This window comes from Rhinatrema bivittatum, chromosome 2 (genome assembly GCF_901001135.1).
Source record: "Rhinatrema bivittatum chromosome 2, aRhiBiv1.1, whole genome shotgun sequence".
Lineage (NCBI taxonomy): Eukaryota > Metazoa > Chordata > Amphibia > Gymnophiona > Rhinatrematidae > Rhinatrema > Rhinatrema bivittatum.
Window position 1 is genome coordinate 426,815,821 of NC_042616.1, and position 15,186 is coordinate 426,831,006.

Below are 15,186 nucleotides of genomic sequence, written 5' to 3' on the forward strand. Positions count from 1 at the left end.
CGGCACCCAAGGGCTCAACCTGCGAGGAACGTGAACTGGTAAAGGTTTTCTACACCTGCACTGCCGCCTGACGATGAGGACCACTAGGGGCCTTCCCTTGGTGGTAGTACCAACCTCGTCTTGGCTCAAAGGTCCACATATGCAACAGCAGCTACAAAGGTTTCACACCCTAAAAGCCGGCCCTGGTTTTGACCCTCCCTCTTCCAAAGCTCTACCCCAGAATTGCCCTTTTGTTCCCTGTTGTTTTATTTTTCTCTTGAAACTTTATTTGTAAGTGTCTGTCTTCTATTCCTGAGGCTTTTTCTGTTGCTACAGACTTTTTGAACCATCTGGCCCTTGTACCTGTACATTTGTTTTTACTTTATATATTTTACTATACTGTCAATTAAGTCCACTGTATTTGTTGTCTATGTGGATCCTTGGGCCAAGGTAGGATTGGCTCTACCTGCAGGGAGGAGCCTTGCAGAGTCCCACCATTAGCAGGTGGACCCAGGCGGCACAGAGACCTCTCAGGACCTTCACTTATACCAGCCCTCATTCCCCTTGGGTTGAACCTTTGGGTGCTGGGGCTGGCAGGACTTAGAGGGGGGTCTCTGCAGATGACAGGAGAGGTATGTAGTAAGCTGGGTCATAGGCAGGCAGAATCAGGTATAGCAGAGGTCCAGGCAATGGTCAGAGGCAGGCAGTCATAAAGCATATCCAAGGTCCAGGCAATGGTCAGAGGCAGGCAGCAGTCAAGCTTGTCCGGAGACCAAGCCGAGGTCAAAACCATGTATCTGTCCAAAGAGAATGAAGGGGGACGGACAGGCAGGGCAGGCAAGCGAGGACAATCACAGGAGGGCAACAAGGATGGCGATGAAGATGCAAGACAATCCGGAGACACCTGGACAAGGGCTGAAGACAAGTTGGATGAAGAATTGAAGACAAGCTGAATGAGAAACTGGAGACACACTGGACAAGGAACTGAAGACAAGCTGGACAAGGGCAGGAATGCTGGAAGCAGCACACCCTACTCAGGAGTAGGTGGATCTGTTGCTGAGGCAATGAGGGAAGAAGAGAGTGAGCCCTTTATAGGGCTTAGCTTTTGAGGTCATCAATGGGCGCCATGGGGGTTTTCCTGATGCTGGCTCTTCAAATAAGGAGGAGCATGTTAGGGTGGAGTTGGCGGCACCCTGCCGCGTGACGAGTTGGTGGTGTCTTGCCACATCAAAGTGTGGCGTCCTGCTATGCAGAGACGCAACAGGGCTCTGCCGTGTTGGGAGCCCAGGGTGATGGCCTGACCAGGGAGGTGAGTGTGGCAGTTTGGGGGGGGGGGGGGCAACCCACGAACCACCAAATATAACAGTATCAACTTGAAACAGAAATTACATAGTAAAAAATAAGTTTATTAATTTTCCTAGGTCTGAATTGTTGAATCTGTTAGATATAGTCTTACAAAGTAACTTTATGAAGTTTTGCATATTCCTGGGAAGCCATGTCACTTGTTGTTAAGACTTACTGTCTACCTGACTCCAAGTATTTGGAAAGGAAGGAAGAAGGTGAACATGAAACATTGTTACCTATAAACAGTTTGGACCTTGCAGAAGTTCTTACTGTAGGAGTTCCAAGATGGCCGCCAGATGAAAGGCACAGGTTAGAGGAGCTCCTTATTTCTTCAAAATATTTTCCACTATGCCACATACCAAAAGGAAGGCAAAGATCAGGGAAATGGGGGCTACTACCCCTATCCCGACCCGTTGCAACTATACAGGGGTTTCTCTACCTGGCTGCTAGTATGAGTTCTCTGGGGGCATCCTTGGTGGCGGCCCACGAGGAGCAGATGGACTGGTCGCCGGACATTCAGACCACGCTTAGCCCCGGAGCACCGCTGACCCCTCCTTTACATACAGTTCCACTAAATTTGGATTTCACTTCACCACCATGTGGACCGTCAAGTCCTAGATTGGTAGTTTCGGAGGAAAATGCTAATGCCGAGATAGTGACTGTGTTAATGCTGGCCTCTTCTGCTGGCTTTGAGGCCTCGGCGTTTTTGAAGAGCTCTATGCCAGGGACCAACGTGCCAGTCCTCCCACCGGCGAAAGTTTCAACTTTAAAAGGTAAAAGTAAAGATTCTGGGGCGTCGAAGCTTGGACAAGAAGATCGAGGTATGGAATTTAAATTAATACGCCCGGCCTTACCAAAGCCATTGGTTATTACTATGGACTGTCTGTGGTCTGTCTTAATGGTTTTAGAAAGGTCTAGTTCCTCTTTAGTTGAAGTAATTTCTGCTTTTGCTAGAAGATTTCAAGCTTTGGAACTGGAAACCGATTCTCAGAAAAAGAAAATTTCGGCTCTGGAACTTAAAGTTACCTCCTTTCAGCAAACCCAAGACCAGTTAATCAAGTCTGATTTTTCACATTTGCAAAAATTGGAAAATATTGAACATTTTATCTGCTATCTAAATCTGTGTGTCTTGAATTTTCCCCAGTCTAATCTAATGTCTCCTATGAACTTGATTAAGAAATATCTTACTGAGATACTAGAAATTCCTCAAGAAATTATGCCTACATTTGCTAAAGTCTATATGACGAAACCTACAAGATGAGATACATCGGAACAAGTTTTGGATGCAGAATCTTTTCTTTCTTTGTTTTAATCTATTTCTGTAACATTTTCAACATGTTTTTTCTAAATCAAATGCTATGTTTGAAAATGTTTGTTAAATATTTCTACATAAAAAGCAAGATAAACAAAATAATAAGATATGATTTAGAAATTGCTATGCAAACGAAAACACTTTATATGGCTTCTGCCTATATTCTTTGTGTGGGGAAGGTAGACTCCTTCATAGCACCTAACTTTCACGTTTATAGGTGAATTTTCAAAGATGTTATGCATGTAAATCTAACATACTGTCGTAGCAATTTTCAAAAGCCATTTACCCACATCAAATGCACGTAATGTGGTTAAAACGTATTGACAATTTAATGGCATATATTGTAGCAATTTTCTAAAACCCACTTACACAAGTAAAGTGCATTTTCACAAGTAAAATCGAGTTTTAAGCTTGTAAATGCTTTTGAAAATCTGCCCATCTGTGTCTTAAGTTACAACTAAGGAGCCTAGAATGATAATGAAGCACTCGGATAACATGCACGGAGAGGCAGGTACAAATTTAAACAGAAGGCATGGAGGTAACCTGCAGAGAGTTGCAGTTAAAATCCTGAAAAATCTTGCTGGGCAGATTGGATAGACCATTTGGGTCTTTTTCTGCCATTATTTATTGTTTTACTAAGTTACTATCTTTAATCTTTTGAAAATTTAGCCCTTTATTTGTGGACACACAACCACAGTGCCAGCTCCTGTGGACACTATGTGCAAAGTGATGTCATATGTGTAATTTGTCTTCCAAAGGTCACAACTATGACTTGTCTATTAATGAGCTATCAATAACATCTCATGTCTGTGGGGTCCATAATGTGTACATAGAATATGTAAAGGACTACAATTTGTATCCAATTTATCTGAAAGCCTGTTATGTCTGTCTTATCCTATTTGCAAGTCTATCATACCCAAAGGACTTGTCCTATAAACTACATGGTCTTTACTGAACAAATTTTATTGTTTTGTTTTATAGAAAACAAGAACCTGCCCCTGGCATTGCGTCTTCTATCTTTGGTACAGCTGAGAAACACAGTGGGAAGGGAGCTGGACAGCACAGACCTTAAACTACTTTATCAGGGTGTGCAATGCTGGCCTCTATTTGGTTGCTCTGGAGACTGATGCTAATTTCTACAGGAAAAAACTTAGTATATGAAAATTTGACTGAGAGAATTTTTTAAAAAACTATTTCTCTTTCTGCATGTAGGAACTGTGTTTCACTATTTCACATTTTTACTACTCTCCCATACCTCTGCATCTCTCTTCTCTTTTCTGTATAGCAGAGCCCTTCTTCCCCCCTACCTCCTGTTCCTTTTTAAATTTATATTTCTCAGCATTCGGACAAGTTAATCCACACCAATGGGTTATGCACCTCCTCCAGCACATGGAGACAGAGCAAAGCTGACGTCATGGTATATATATATCCCTGATCTGACATCAGCCCTGTTGGGAAACCCGGCCACGGCTGTCCGCAGCTGGGCCCCCCTTCCCTTACCCAAAGTCTCGGAGGCTCCCCGCTGAATTCCCCGTACCAGGCTGACCCGCGGCAGGGCCTTCCTTCGGCGTTCTCCCCATGAGGGAGACGCCGCCGAATGCTGCTGGAGACTCTGCCCCTAATGCACGCAGGAGCCCAGAATTTAAAGGGGCTGCGGCGGGAAACCTCGGGCTAGCCTCCAACCTGACGTTATCTTCAGAGGCCTATATATAGGCGACTTCAAACACTTCTACTTGCCTTGACAACAGATCGACTCTCCGAGTAAGCTAGTTGCTGTTCCTGATCCTGCTTCAGCGTTCCTGTGTTCCTGACTCCACTCCTGTCTTCGCTTGATTCTCCGGTTCTGACCTCGGCCTGGCTCCTGGATTCTTCTGTCTGCTGCCCGCACTGACCCTCGGCGTGTTTCCTGTCTTCGGCTTGTCTGCTGCCTGCCCCAACCTCTGGCCTAGTTTCTCGTCCTGTTCCTTTGCTGCCTGCCTCGACTCCTGGACCGTCTTCATCTCTCCTGTCTTCTGCCTGCCCTGACTCAGACTGCCCACCGGACCGCCTTCTCTAGGAGACCTGCGCCTAAGACCTGCCGTCCCCAGCACCCAAGGGCTCAAACTGCGGGGAATGAGGGCTGGTTTAGGTGAAGTTTCTGTCAGGGCTCCTAGTACAGTTCTGTCTCCTAGCTATGAGTGCAACTGTTGGCTTCTTCAGTGGACCATCCTACTCTCAAGCCGGCTTAAAGTTCCACACTGTTGTGTCCGTTGCTGTCTGACGTCTCTGCTCCGCCCACCTTACCTAGTTGATGACTCCCTTCGGGGTTGATGGAAGGCTAGCTGCTGCGGCGTCTCCAGGCCATCCTCCTCCGGCGTTCCCGGACCGGCTCGACGCTGCAAGCCGCCATGTTGACCAGATGCCTAAGGGCGCGCTCAACTGATGTACCAGCATTGGTGCGAACCTCAGGGGCGTCCCCCTGAGATGACGTCACCAGCTCCAGATATTTAAGGTCTCAGTTTTCGCTAACAAGATGAGTTAGCAAGGGTTCACTTCCTCCTGGTCGCTGCGGATGGGATTCGCTCTCCGCAAACCCAGCTACTCTGCCTCCTCGGACTTCACTAGAGGTACCCACTCCTCAGGGGCCTCGCTCTCTCTTTTCCTTGCAGGTCGCAGTCCGGAACCGGTACTTGCTCCTCAAGGGCCCACGTCCCGGACTTGCTCCTGAATACTACTTCTGCTAGAAGTCATCGCTGCTTACAACATTGTGAGTTTCCATCTATCTCTCAGAGCTTTCCCTGGAACCAGGTATTCGCTCCTCGAGAGCCTAATGCATACCAACTCCTGGGCTGCCTTAAGAGACTGTTGTGTGAGTGTTACCATCAAGGACTTGTTCCTGAATGCCGCATGCTTTGCCTACTCACTTTCTTAGTTTCTCTACAGCTCAGCCACCCTGGGATCGCTGTTCCTATACCTGAGGGACTACAGCCCAGCCGGGCGCTTCCAGCTCACTACTGCCACCTCTGGTGGTTTACTATATTGTCTTATAAAAGAACTAGTGTGTGTCTGTCTCCTACACTAAGTCTGACCAGTGGTCCCTCTTGGGATTTCCCCCGAGGGCGTGGTCACCTGCCACTGGTTCAAGGATCCACCCACAACTATTCTAAATAACTACAGGTTGCTAAATACCAGCTTTTACAACAGAACTTTCTGACAGATTGCTAACTCACAGCTTTCTCTACAGAGCTTTGTTCACAGATTCACAACAGATTGCTAACTCCTCACGGAGATCTCCGACAGATTGCTAATTCCCCTTGGAGATTCTCAACAGATTGCTAGTTCCAAGGATCTGTCTTGTGTCCACGGTTCTGGCTTAACTCTATGGATCCGGCTTGTGTCCAGGGTTCCGCTTAACTCCAAGGATCCGGCTTGTATCCAAGGTTTCGGTTAACTCCATGGATCCGGCTTGTGTCCAGAGTTCCTCTTAACTCCAAGGATCCGGCTTGACTCCAGGGTTTCGGCTTGACTCCAGAGTTCGGGTAACTACATGGATCCAGCACATCTTAATGCTTTGCAGGCTATACTGGGCCTGGCTCAGCGCATTGCGGAACAACAGGACGCCTTGGAAAAACTTACTTCAGCTTTTCATCAGCTACACACACAGAAGGTTCAAAGTACTGCTTCTAACCATGAAAGTCAGTTACAGGAGGTAGCTTTAAAGACTGCTGTACCACTAGTGGCTCCGATCTGCTCTGGAGAAATACAGAAGACTCAGGGCTTTTTAAACCAGTGCTGCATGCACTTTACTTTACAACCATCTTTATTTCCTACTGCTCTCTCCAAGACTACCTACATCCTTTCTTACTTGGATGGTAGGGCCTTGTCTTGGGCATTTACCTTGTGGGAGCACAAGGATCCTATTTTGCAGGACATAGAAGGATTTATGGACTTATTTAAATCCATTTTTGATGACCCTGCTCGAAATTCTGTAGCCGGTTTTGCTTTGGTGGATTTGAAGCAAGGCAACAGATCATTGGCTGAATTTGCCATAGAGTTTAAAACTCTTTCGGCAGAACTTTGCTGGGACCCCAAATGTCTCAAGACTCTCTTTTGCAGAGGCCTAGATACCCATTTAAAAGACGAGCTGGCTGCTTGTGAAACACCTGAGTCGCTGGACGAATTAGTAGCCTTGGCTACTCGGATTGATCATCGGCTCAGGGACAAGGAGAAGGAACTCTGGCCTAGGATGTTATCTGGGTTGAATCAGGCTAGTTCTATGCCTGCACCTCGAAAGGTTCCAGTAATTTCTGCTGCTGATAAAGATGAACCGATGCAACTTGGTCGTGGACATTTGACTTCTAAAGAGAGAAGATTTGGAAGAAGCGCGGCCTCTGCATGTACTGTGGTCAGCCTGGCCATGATGTCTCTACATGCTCCATTCGTCCGGGAAACGGACGGGCCTAAGTCCTGCAGGAGGATTGTTCTTGGGCCTTACCGCGTCTTCTCCTCCGCATTCTCTCCCAGTTTCTTTGACCTGTGGACTGGGTTCGGTTCAGACTCCTGCCCTGGTGGACTCAGGGAAAGGAGGCAACTTTATTCCTCAAACTCTAGTGGAATATCTGAAGAGTCCTCTCGCCAATTCAGAAGATCCACTATTGCACTACAACTTGAAGTGGGCTTTGGATATTCCTCAACACCGCCACTTCTATTAAAGAACGCTATGACGCCCCCAGCAGCCCTTTCCATTGCTGCTGATATTCATACGCCTTCAATGTTCACCGTGGCTCGAAGGTGCTCAACATTAATACCATATTCGCAGATCCTATACCTTAGATTATCTCTGTTACATTCTTTTCCATTCGGAGGATGTGCCTGATGAGCCACAGCACATATTAGACCATAAGAAGATACTCTTGGTAACTACCCAGTCCGTATCCGCTGGCAACACCATCAATTCTCATCCAGCTATATGTACTAGACTGTCATCTTTGAAGTGGTTTTTGGACGTTCTCAACATCGCCACTTCCACTGAACTTTCAGTGACGTCCCCAGCAGCTTAGCATCTGCTGATGATTTCCATAGACTGAGGCTTCAGACCAAGGATATGCTCATTTAACTGAGTGACTGTGCTAAGAAGTACTACTATGCGCTCCTTGCGCAGGCTCCAGTCTTCAAGCCAGGAGACAAGGGCTGGTTGTCAACCAAGCACCTCTGATTCATCTACTCTCCTTTCGGATTGCACCTCGCTACGTGGGTCCATTCCCAGTCCTTCATCGTATTGGCAAAGTCACCTACCGTCTGAAGCTACCACCTGGTCAATTTCCATAACGCATTCTACTTTTCATCTGAAACTGCTCATACTCAGCGAATTTCAAGATCCACCAGTCATCTATGCAGAAGATGACTTGAGATCAAATTCATAGAGATACTGGATGTTCGTATAGAGGCAAGATTTTTGAATACCTTCTAAGTTGGGAAGGGTTCGGCCCCAAAGTACACACTTGGGAGCCTCAGACCATTATCATGGATAAGTGATGCTTCGTCGATTCCATCTCGCGCATCCTTCAAAACTTAAACCTGGTACCCGAAGAGGAGACCGCCCTTTGAAGGGGGGTACTGTTGTGTCTGTCCCACCTTATCTTGTTGGTGACTCTCTTTGGGGTTGATGGAAGGCTAGCTGCTGCGGCGTCTCCAGGCCATCCTCCTCCGGTGTTCCCGGACCGGCTCGACGCTGCAAGCCGCCATGTTGACCAGATGCTTAAGGGCGCGTGCTTGCGGCCTGATTGATGTACCAGCGTTGGCGCAAACCTTTGGGGCGTCCCCCTGAGATGACGTCACCAGCTCCAGATATTTAAGGTCTCAGTTTTCGCTAACAAGACGAGTTAGTAAGGGTTCACTTCCTCCTGGTCGCTGTGCATGGAATTTGCTCTCTGCAAACCCAGCTACTCTGCCACCTCGGACTTCACTAGAGGTGCCTGCTCCTCGGGGGCCTTGCTCTCTCTTTTCCTTGCAGGTCACAGTCAGGAAGTAGTACTTCCTCGAGGACCAACGTCCTGGACTTGCTCCTGAATACCGCTTCTGCTAGAAGTCATAGCTGCTTACAACATTGTGAGTTTCCATCTATCTCTCAGAGCTTTCCCTGGGTCCAGGTACTCACTCCTCGAGGGCCTAATGCATGCCAACTCCTGGGTTGCCTTAAGAGACTATTGTGTGAGTATTACCACCAAGGACTTGTTCCAGAACTCTACATATACTGCTTACTCACTTTCTTATTTTCTCTACAGCTCAACCACCCTGGGATCGCTGTTCCAATATCTGAGGGACTACAGCCTAGCAAGGTGCTATGAGACTCACTACTGCCACCTCTGATGGTTTACTATATTTTCTAATAAAAGAACTAGTGTGTGTCTGTCTCCTACACTAAGCCTGACCAGTGGTCCCTCTCGGGATTTCCCCCGAGGGCGTGGTCACCTGCCACTGGTCCAAGGATCCACCCACAACTATTCTAAATAACTACAGATTGCTAAATACCAGCTTTTACAACAGAGCTTTCTGACAGATTGCTAACTCCCAGCTTTCTCTACAGAGCTCTGTTCACAGATTCACAACAGATTGCTAATTCCTCACAGAGAACACATTAGATTGCTAACTCCTCACGGAGATCTCCGACAGATTGCTAACTCCCCTCGGAGATTCTCGACACACGCTTCCAACAACTTGCCAAGGCCATGGATCCAGCAGATACCTCTGGCCTCCAGGCCATTCCAGGCATGGCCCAGCAGCTGCAGCAACAGCAGCACTGTTTGGATCTTTTGACGGCCATGGTCGAAAGGTTGGTCAATTGCCTAGACACTGCTCCCCAAGCCGCAACTCCACCTCTGTCTCCTGTCCCTGCTCCAGGGCTCGCCACGACTCTACATTTGCTGGCGCCACCCCGTTATGCCGGGGACCCCAAGCAGTGCTGGGGGTTTATTAACCACTGTTGTATGCGCTTCACCCTGCAGCCTATGCACTTTCCGTCTGATCAGATTAAGACGACTTATATGCTTTCCTTGTTGGACGGCCGAACCCTGGCACGGGACTCTCCCTTATGGGAGCGGGGTGATTCACTTCTCGGGGACCTCCAACAGTTCATCCATGCTTTCGAGCAAGTATTTGATGAACCCACTTGGCAATCCACGGCAGCTACTGAACTTCACCTACACCAGGGGTCCCGGCCTCTAGTCGACTACCGCAGTCGAGTTTCGCACCTTGGCAGCCGAACTGGGCTGGCGGGAGGACAGTGTCATTATTTGTGGTAGTTGTGGGTGGATCCTTGGGCCAGTGGCAGATGACCACACCCTGGGGGAAGATCCCGAGAGGGACCACTGGTCAGGCTCAGAGGTTGGAGACAGACAAACACTAGTTCTTTTATTAACTAGTATATTAAACCATCAGAGGTGGCAGTAGTGAGCTGGAAGCGCCCGGCTGGGCTGTAGTCCCTCAGATACTGGAACAGTGGTCCCGGGATGGCTGGGCTGTAGAGAAACTAAATATAGCGAGTAGGCAGGGTATGCAGAGTTTTGGTACCGAACTTTGATAGTAACACTCAAACACTAGTCTCATAGAAGTAGTCCAGGTGTTGGAATGAGTTAGGCCCTCGAGGACCGAGTACCTGGTTCCAGGGAAAGCTCTGAGAGAGAGATGGTTTATTAACCACCTCTCCCAGTGAGGCTCCAAAACTGTATACAAGAAAACATAAACAAAAGTTAATTCATAAAAAACAATTAACAAACTACAAAATTATATCAGTTAGAAGCTTTAGAAAAAAGCCAAATTTTACATAGTTTCCAGAATGCAGAAAAATCATCTGTTTATCTAAAAACAAGCGGTAATGCACTCCATAAAAAAGGACTTACACAGAAGAATGCCTCTGCTTGGTGTCAGCCAGCTTAACAACCGGGTTTTTAAGCAAAGCTTGTTGGGAGGAGCATAAGGCTCAACCAGACTGGTAGGAAAAAATACTTTCCGTAATATAAGATGGAGCACAATTTCATCTTGTTTCAGGAGTGCCACGAAACAAACAAACAAAAAAAAAAGATTAAATTTTGGAAAAATTAGTATTTTGTGTTAGTGCACACTAATGGGACTTAGTGTGCCCTAACTAGAAATGTTACCAATAAGTTAAAAAGTGTCAATTGGGGAGCAGTTCATTAGCTAGAGGTATGGTTCTATGTTCCCATTGGCTGTCTCCTTTGTTACTTGTTTGTGTTGCCAAGGTTGCAAGGTGGTATTTCTGGGGGGATGGTCAGTGCCTGGTAATAAATGTAAACAAATAAGTGATATAATAATACCATCAAGTTCTAGTCAGAATAAGCAAAAACATGTAATGCAAATGCATATTTTAAAATTTACCAATCCCTTTGTATTTTAGGAAAGGGGCCCTGGCATTTTAGGATATGCATACTTTTAATTCCCCTGGTGTCTGTCTATGTGTTTGAGTGAGGGGGCAGTAACTTGTGAGAGGGGGAGTGACTTGGGTGACTATATGGGGTGACAGGTGGGAGAGAGACTAGTTGGTGAGTGGTGAGAGAAAGGCATCCTGGTAGTTGGGAGTGACTGGTGATAGGGGAGTGACTGGTGTGACTATATGGGATGATAGGGGGAGAAAGACTGCTTGGGTGGTGATTGGTGAGAGAGAGGCAGCCTGTTTTGTGTGAGGTGGCACTGGTGAGAGGGGAAGTGACTGGGGTGACTATATGGGGTGACAGGTGAGAGAGAGAGGCACCTGGTGTGTGTATGTGTGTGTGTGTATGTGGGGGGGTGGGGTGACTGGATTAACTGTATGGGGTGACAAGTCACACCACATCTACACCAGGACACCAGGTTGAATTTCTTTCTCTAGTCACCACCCCAACTAGTTTCTCTCCTACCTGTCACCCCATACATTCACCCAAGTCACTTCCCCTCTCACCAGCCACCAGTCACCCCCACCCAAACACACAAACTCACACCAAGGGAATTCAAAGTATGCATATCCCAAAATGCATGTTCCCTTTCCTAAAATACAAAGGGATTAGCAAATTACTGACTAGAACTTGATGATATTATTATATCATTTATTGTTTACACTTGTTAACAGGCACTGGCCATCCCCCACAAATACCACCTTGCAACCTTGGTAACCCAAACAAGTAACTAAGGAGATAGCCAATGGGAATACAAACCATAGAAACATAGAAATGACGGCAGAAGAAGACCAAACGGCCCATCCAGTCTGCCCAGCAAGCCACGCACTTTATCCATTCCCCCCCCCCCCCCTTTTTCTCCCTCCCACCCGTCACTATTGGCTTCCAGCACCCTCCGGCCCCAACTCCCTTCCACCCCTCCACCAATGCAGAGAGCAGTGCCGTATCCGCATCCCAGTGAACATCCAGCTCAATCAGGGGTAGCAACCGCCGCAACAAGCAGGCCACACCCCTGCCCCATACTCTTACCCACCCCTGCTTTGTTTGTTTGTTTGTTTTTTGTTTTGTTTTTTTGGAGATGGCAGCCCTCCATCCCTCCACTCCGTGAAGGCGGAACACCAACCACTGGCCACTGGCATCCCGCTCTGTGAATGCCTCTGTGGCTACTGCCGCTCCGTGCAGTGTTTTGCTGCCTGAAGGTGGAACACCAACTACTGGCCACTGGCATCCCGCTCCGTGAACGCCTCTGTGGCTACTGCCGCTCTGTGCAGTGTTTTGCTGCCTGAAGGTGGAACACCAACTACTGGCCACTGGCATCCCGCTCCGTGAATGCCTCTGTGGCTACTGCCGCTCCATGCAGTGTTTTGCTGCCTCCTCTTTATTTACGCCCACTAGACTTGATGGATCCACAGTGTTTATCCCACGCCCCTTTGAAGTCCTTCACAGTTTTAGACTTCACCACTTCCTCCGGAAGGGCATTCCAGGCATCCACCACCCTTTCCGTGAAGAAATACTTCCTGACATTGGTTCTTAGTCTTCCTCCCTGTAGCCTCAGCTCGTGACCTCTGGTTCTGCTGATTTTTTTCTGACGGAAAAGGTTTGTCATTGTCTTTGGATCATTAAAGTTTTTCAAGTATCTGAAAGTCTGAATCATATCACCCCTGCTCCTCCTTTCCTCCAGGGTGTACATATTTAGATTCTTCAATCTCTCCTCGTATGTCATCCGATGAAGATCCTCCACCTTCCTGGTCGCCCTTCTCTGTACCGCTTCCATCTTGTCTTTGTCTCTTTGTAGATACGGTCTCCAGAACTGAACACAGTACTCCAGGTGAGGCCTCACCAAGGACCTGTACAAGGGGATAATCACTTCCCTTTTCTTACTCGATATTCCTCTCTCTATGCAGCCCAGCATTCTTCTGGCTTTTGCTATCGCCTTGTCGCATTGTTTCGCAGACTTCATATCATTAGACACTATCACCCCAAGGTCCCTCTCCTGCTCCGTGCACATCAGCCTCCCCCCCCCCCCCCCCCCCCCCATCGAATACAGTTCATTCGGATTTCCACTCCCCATATGCATGACTTTGCACTTCTTGGCATTGAATCTCAGCTGCCATATCTTCGACCACTCTTCCAGTTTCCTTAAATCCCGTCTCATTCTCTCCACTCCTTCCGGCGTGTCCACTCTGTTGCAGATCTTAGTGTCGTCCGCAAAAAGACAAATCTTACCTTCTATCCCGTCCGCAATGTCGCTCACAAAGATATTGAACAGGACCGGTCCCAACACCGATCCTTGCGGTACACCACTTACAACCGCTCTCTCTTCAGAGAAAGTTCCATTTACCATCACACATTGTCTTCTGTCCGTCAACCAATTTGCAATCCAGGTCACCACCTCGGCACTCACTCCTATGCTTCTCGTTTTATTCACCAGTCTCCTGTGCGGAACCGTATCAAAAGCTTTGCTGAAATCCAAGTAGATGACATCGAGCGCTCTTCCTTGATCCAATTCCTTGGTTACCCAGTCAAAAAAGTCAATCAGATTTGTCTGACAGGATCTTCCCCTGGTGAATCCATGTTGCCTCTGGTCCATCAATTCTCCGGACTGTAGATAGTTCACTATTCTCTCTTTCAGCAGTGACTCCATTACTTTTCCCACCACTGAAGTGAGGCTAACCGGTCTGTAGTTACCAGCCTCCTCTCTGTTCCCACTCTTGTGAAGCGGTACCACCACCGCTCTTCTCCAATCTCTTGGTACCACTCCCGTTTCTAGGGATCTATTGAACAGGTCACACAGCGGACCCGCCAGAACATCTCTGAGCTCCCTCAGTATCCTTGGATGAATCCCATCAGGCCCCATTGCTTTGTCCACTTTCAGTTTCTTTAGCTCTTTCCATACATTTTCTACTGTAAAAGGATTTTCATCTATTCCACTTCCCTCCAGTTTGTTGTTTAGAGATGGTCCTTCTCCAGGGTCTTCTTTAGTGAACACAGAGCTGAAGTATTCGTTTAATATTTCTGCCATTTCTTCATCTTTCTCCACACATTGATCATTACCACCTTTCAATTTCACTATACCACTTTGGACTTTTCTCTTTTCGCTGATGTATCTGAAAAATGTTTTGTCACCATTTTTTATCTCCTTGCAATCCTCTCTTCCGCTTGACTTTTTGCCAACTTGATTAATTTCTTTGTCTCCCTCAGTTGAAACAAATATTCTTCTTTGTGCTCCTCCCTTTGGGATCTTTTATATTTCTTGAATGCTGTTCTTTTAGCTTTAATTTTGTCAGCTACCTCCTTTGAGAACCAGATAGGTTTCAATTTTCTTTTGCTTTTCTTTACATTTCTAACATATAGAGCAGTTGCCTTGGTGATTGCTCCTTTTAGATTGGTCCACTGCTGATCCACATCTCTCTCGTTCTCCCATCCTTTTAGTTCTTCCTCCAGGTACTTCCCCATTTCCTCAAAGTCCGTGTTTTTGAACTGTAAAACTCGGGTCTTTGTGGTTCTTTTCCATATTCTTTTAGTGATATTAAACCATACCGTTTGATGATCACTGGTGCTGAGGTGGGCGCCCACCTGGACATCAGAGACATTATCTCCATTAGTGAGCACTAAGTCGCGTATAGTTCCTTCTCTCGTGGGTTCCAATACCATTTGTTTGAACAAAGATATTTGCATGGCATCCATTATCGCTCTACTATTTTTAGTTTCTGCAGATGGGATTTTCCAGTCTACATCTGGCATATTAAAGTCACCAACGATCACCACTTCTCCCTTCTTACCTATCTTATGGATGTCTTCAACCAGATCTCTGTCCAGCTCTTCCTTTTGGTTTGGAGGCCTGTAAACCACTCCAATATAAATGGATGCTCCGTCATCTTTTTTTAGGTCGACCCATAGAGCTTCTTCCTTACCCCAACTTCCTTGCAGCTCAGATGCTTGGATGTTGTTTCTGACATAAAGAGCCACACCTCCCCCTTTTCTATCCTCTCTGTCCTTCCTTAACAAGTTATAGCCTGGTATTGTTGTATCCCATTCATGAGATTCTGTGAACCATGTTTCTGTGATAGCAAAAATGTCTAATTCTGCCTCAGTCATTAGGGCCTGCAGATCTGGGATTTTATT

General features: G+C 47.0%; 1 protein-coding gene across 1 annotated transcript in view; it reads left to right on the forward strand.

Annotated features, from left to right (window-relative positions):
* Positions 1 to 15,186, forward strand: part of MEI1 (meiotic double-stranded break formation protein 1) — an 888,987-nt gene that overhangs the window by 730,782 nt on the left and 143,019 nt on the right. The window contains exon 23 of the mRNA XM_029587121.1: positions 3,617 to 3,721. Within this exon, the coding sequence (XP_029442981.1) occupies positions 3,617 to 3,721 (105 nt within the window). The remainder of the gene's footprint in view (positions 1 to 3,616; positions 3,722 to 15,186) is intronic.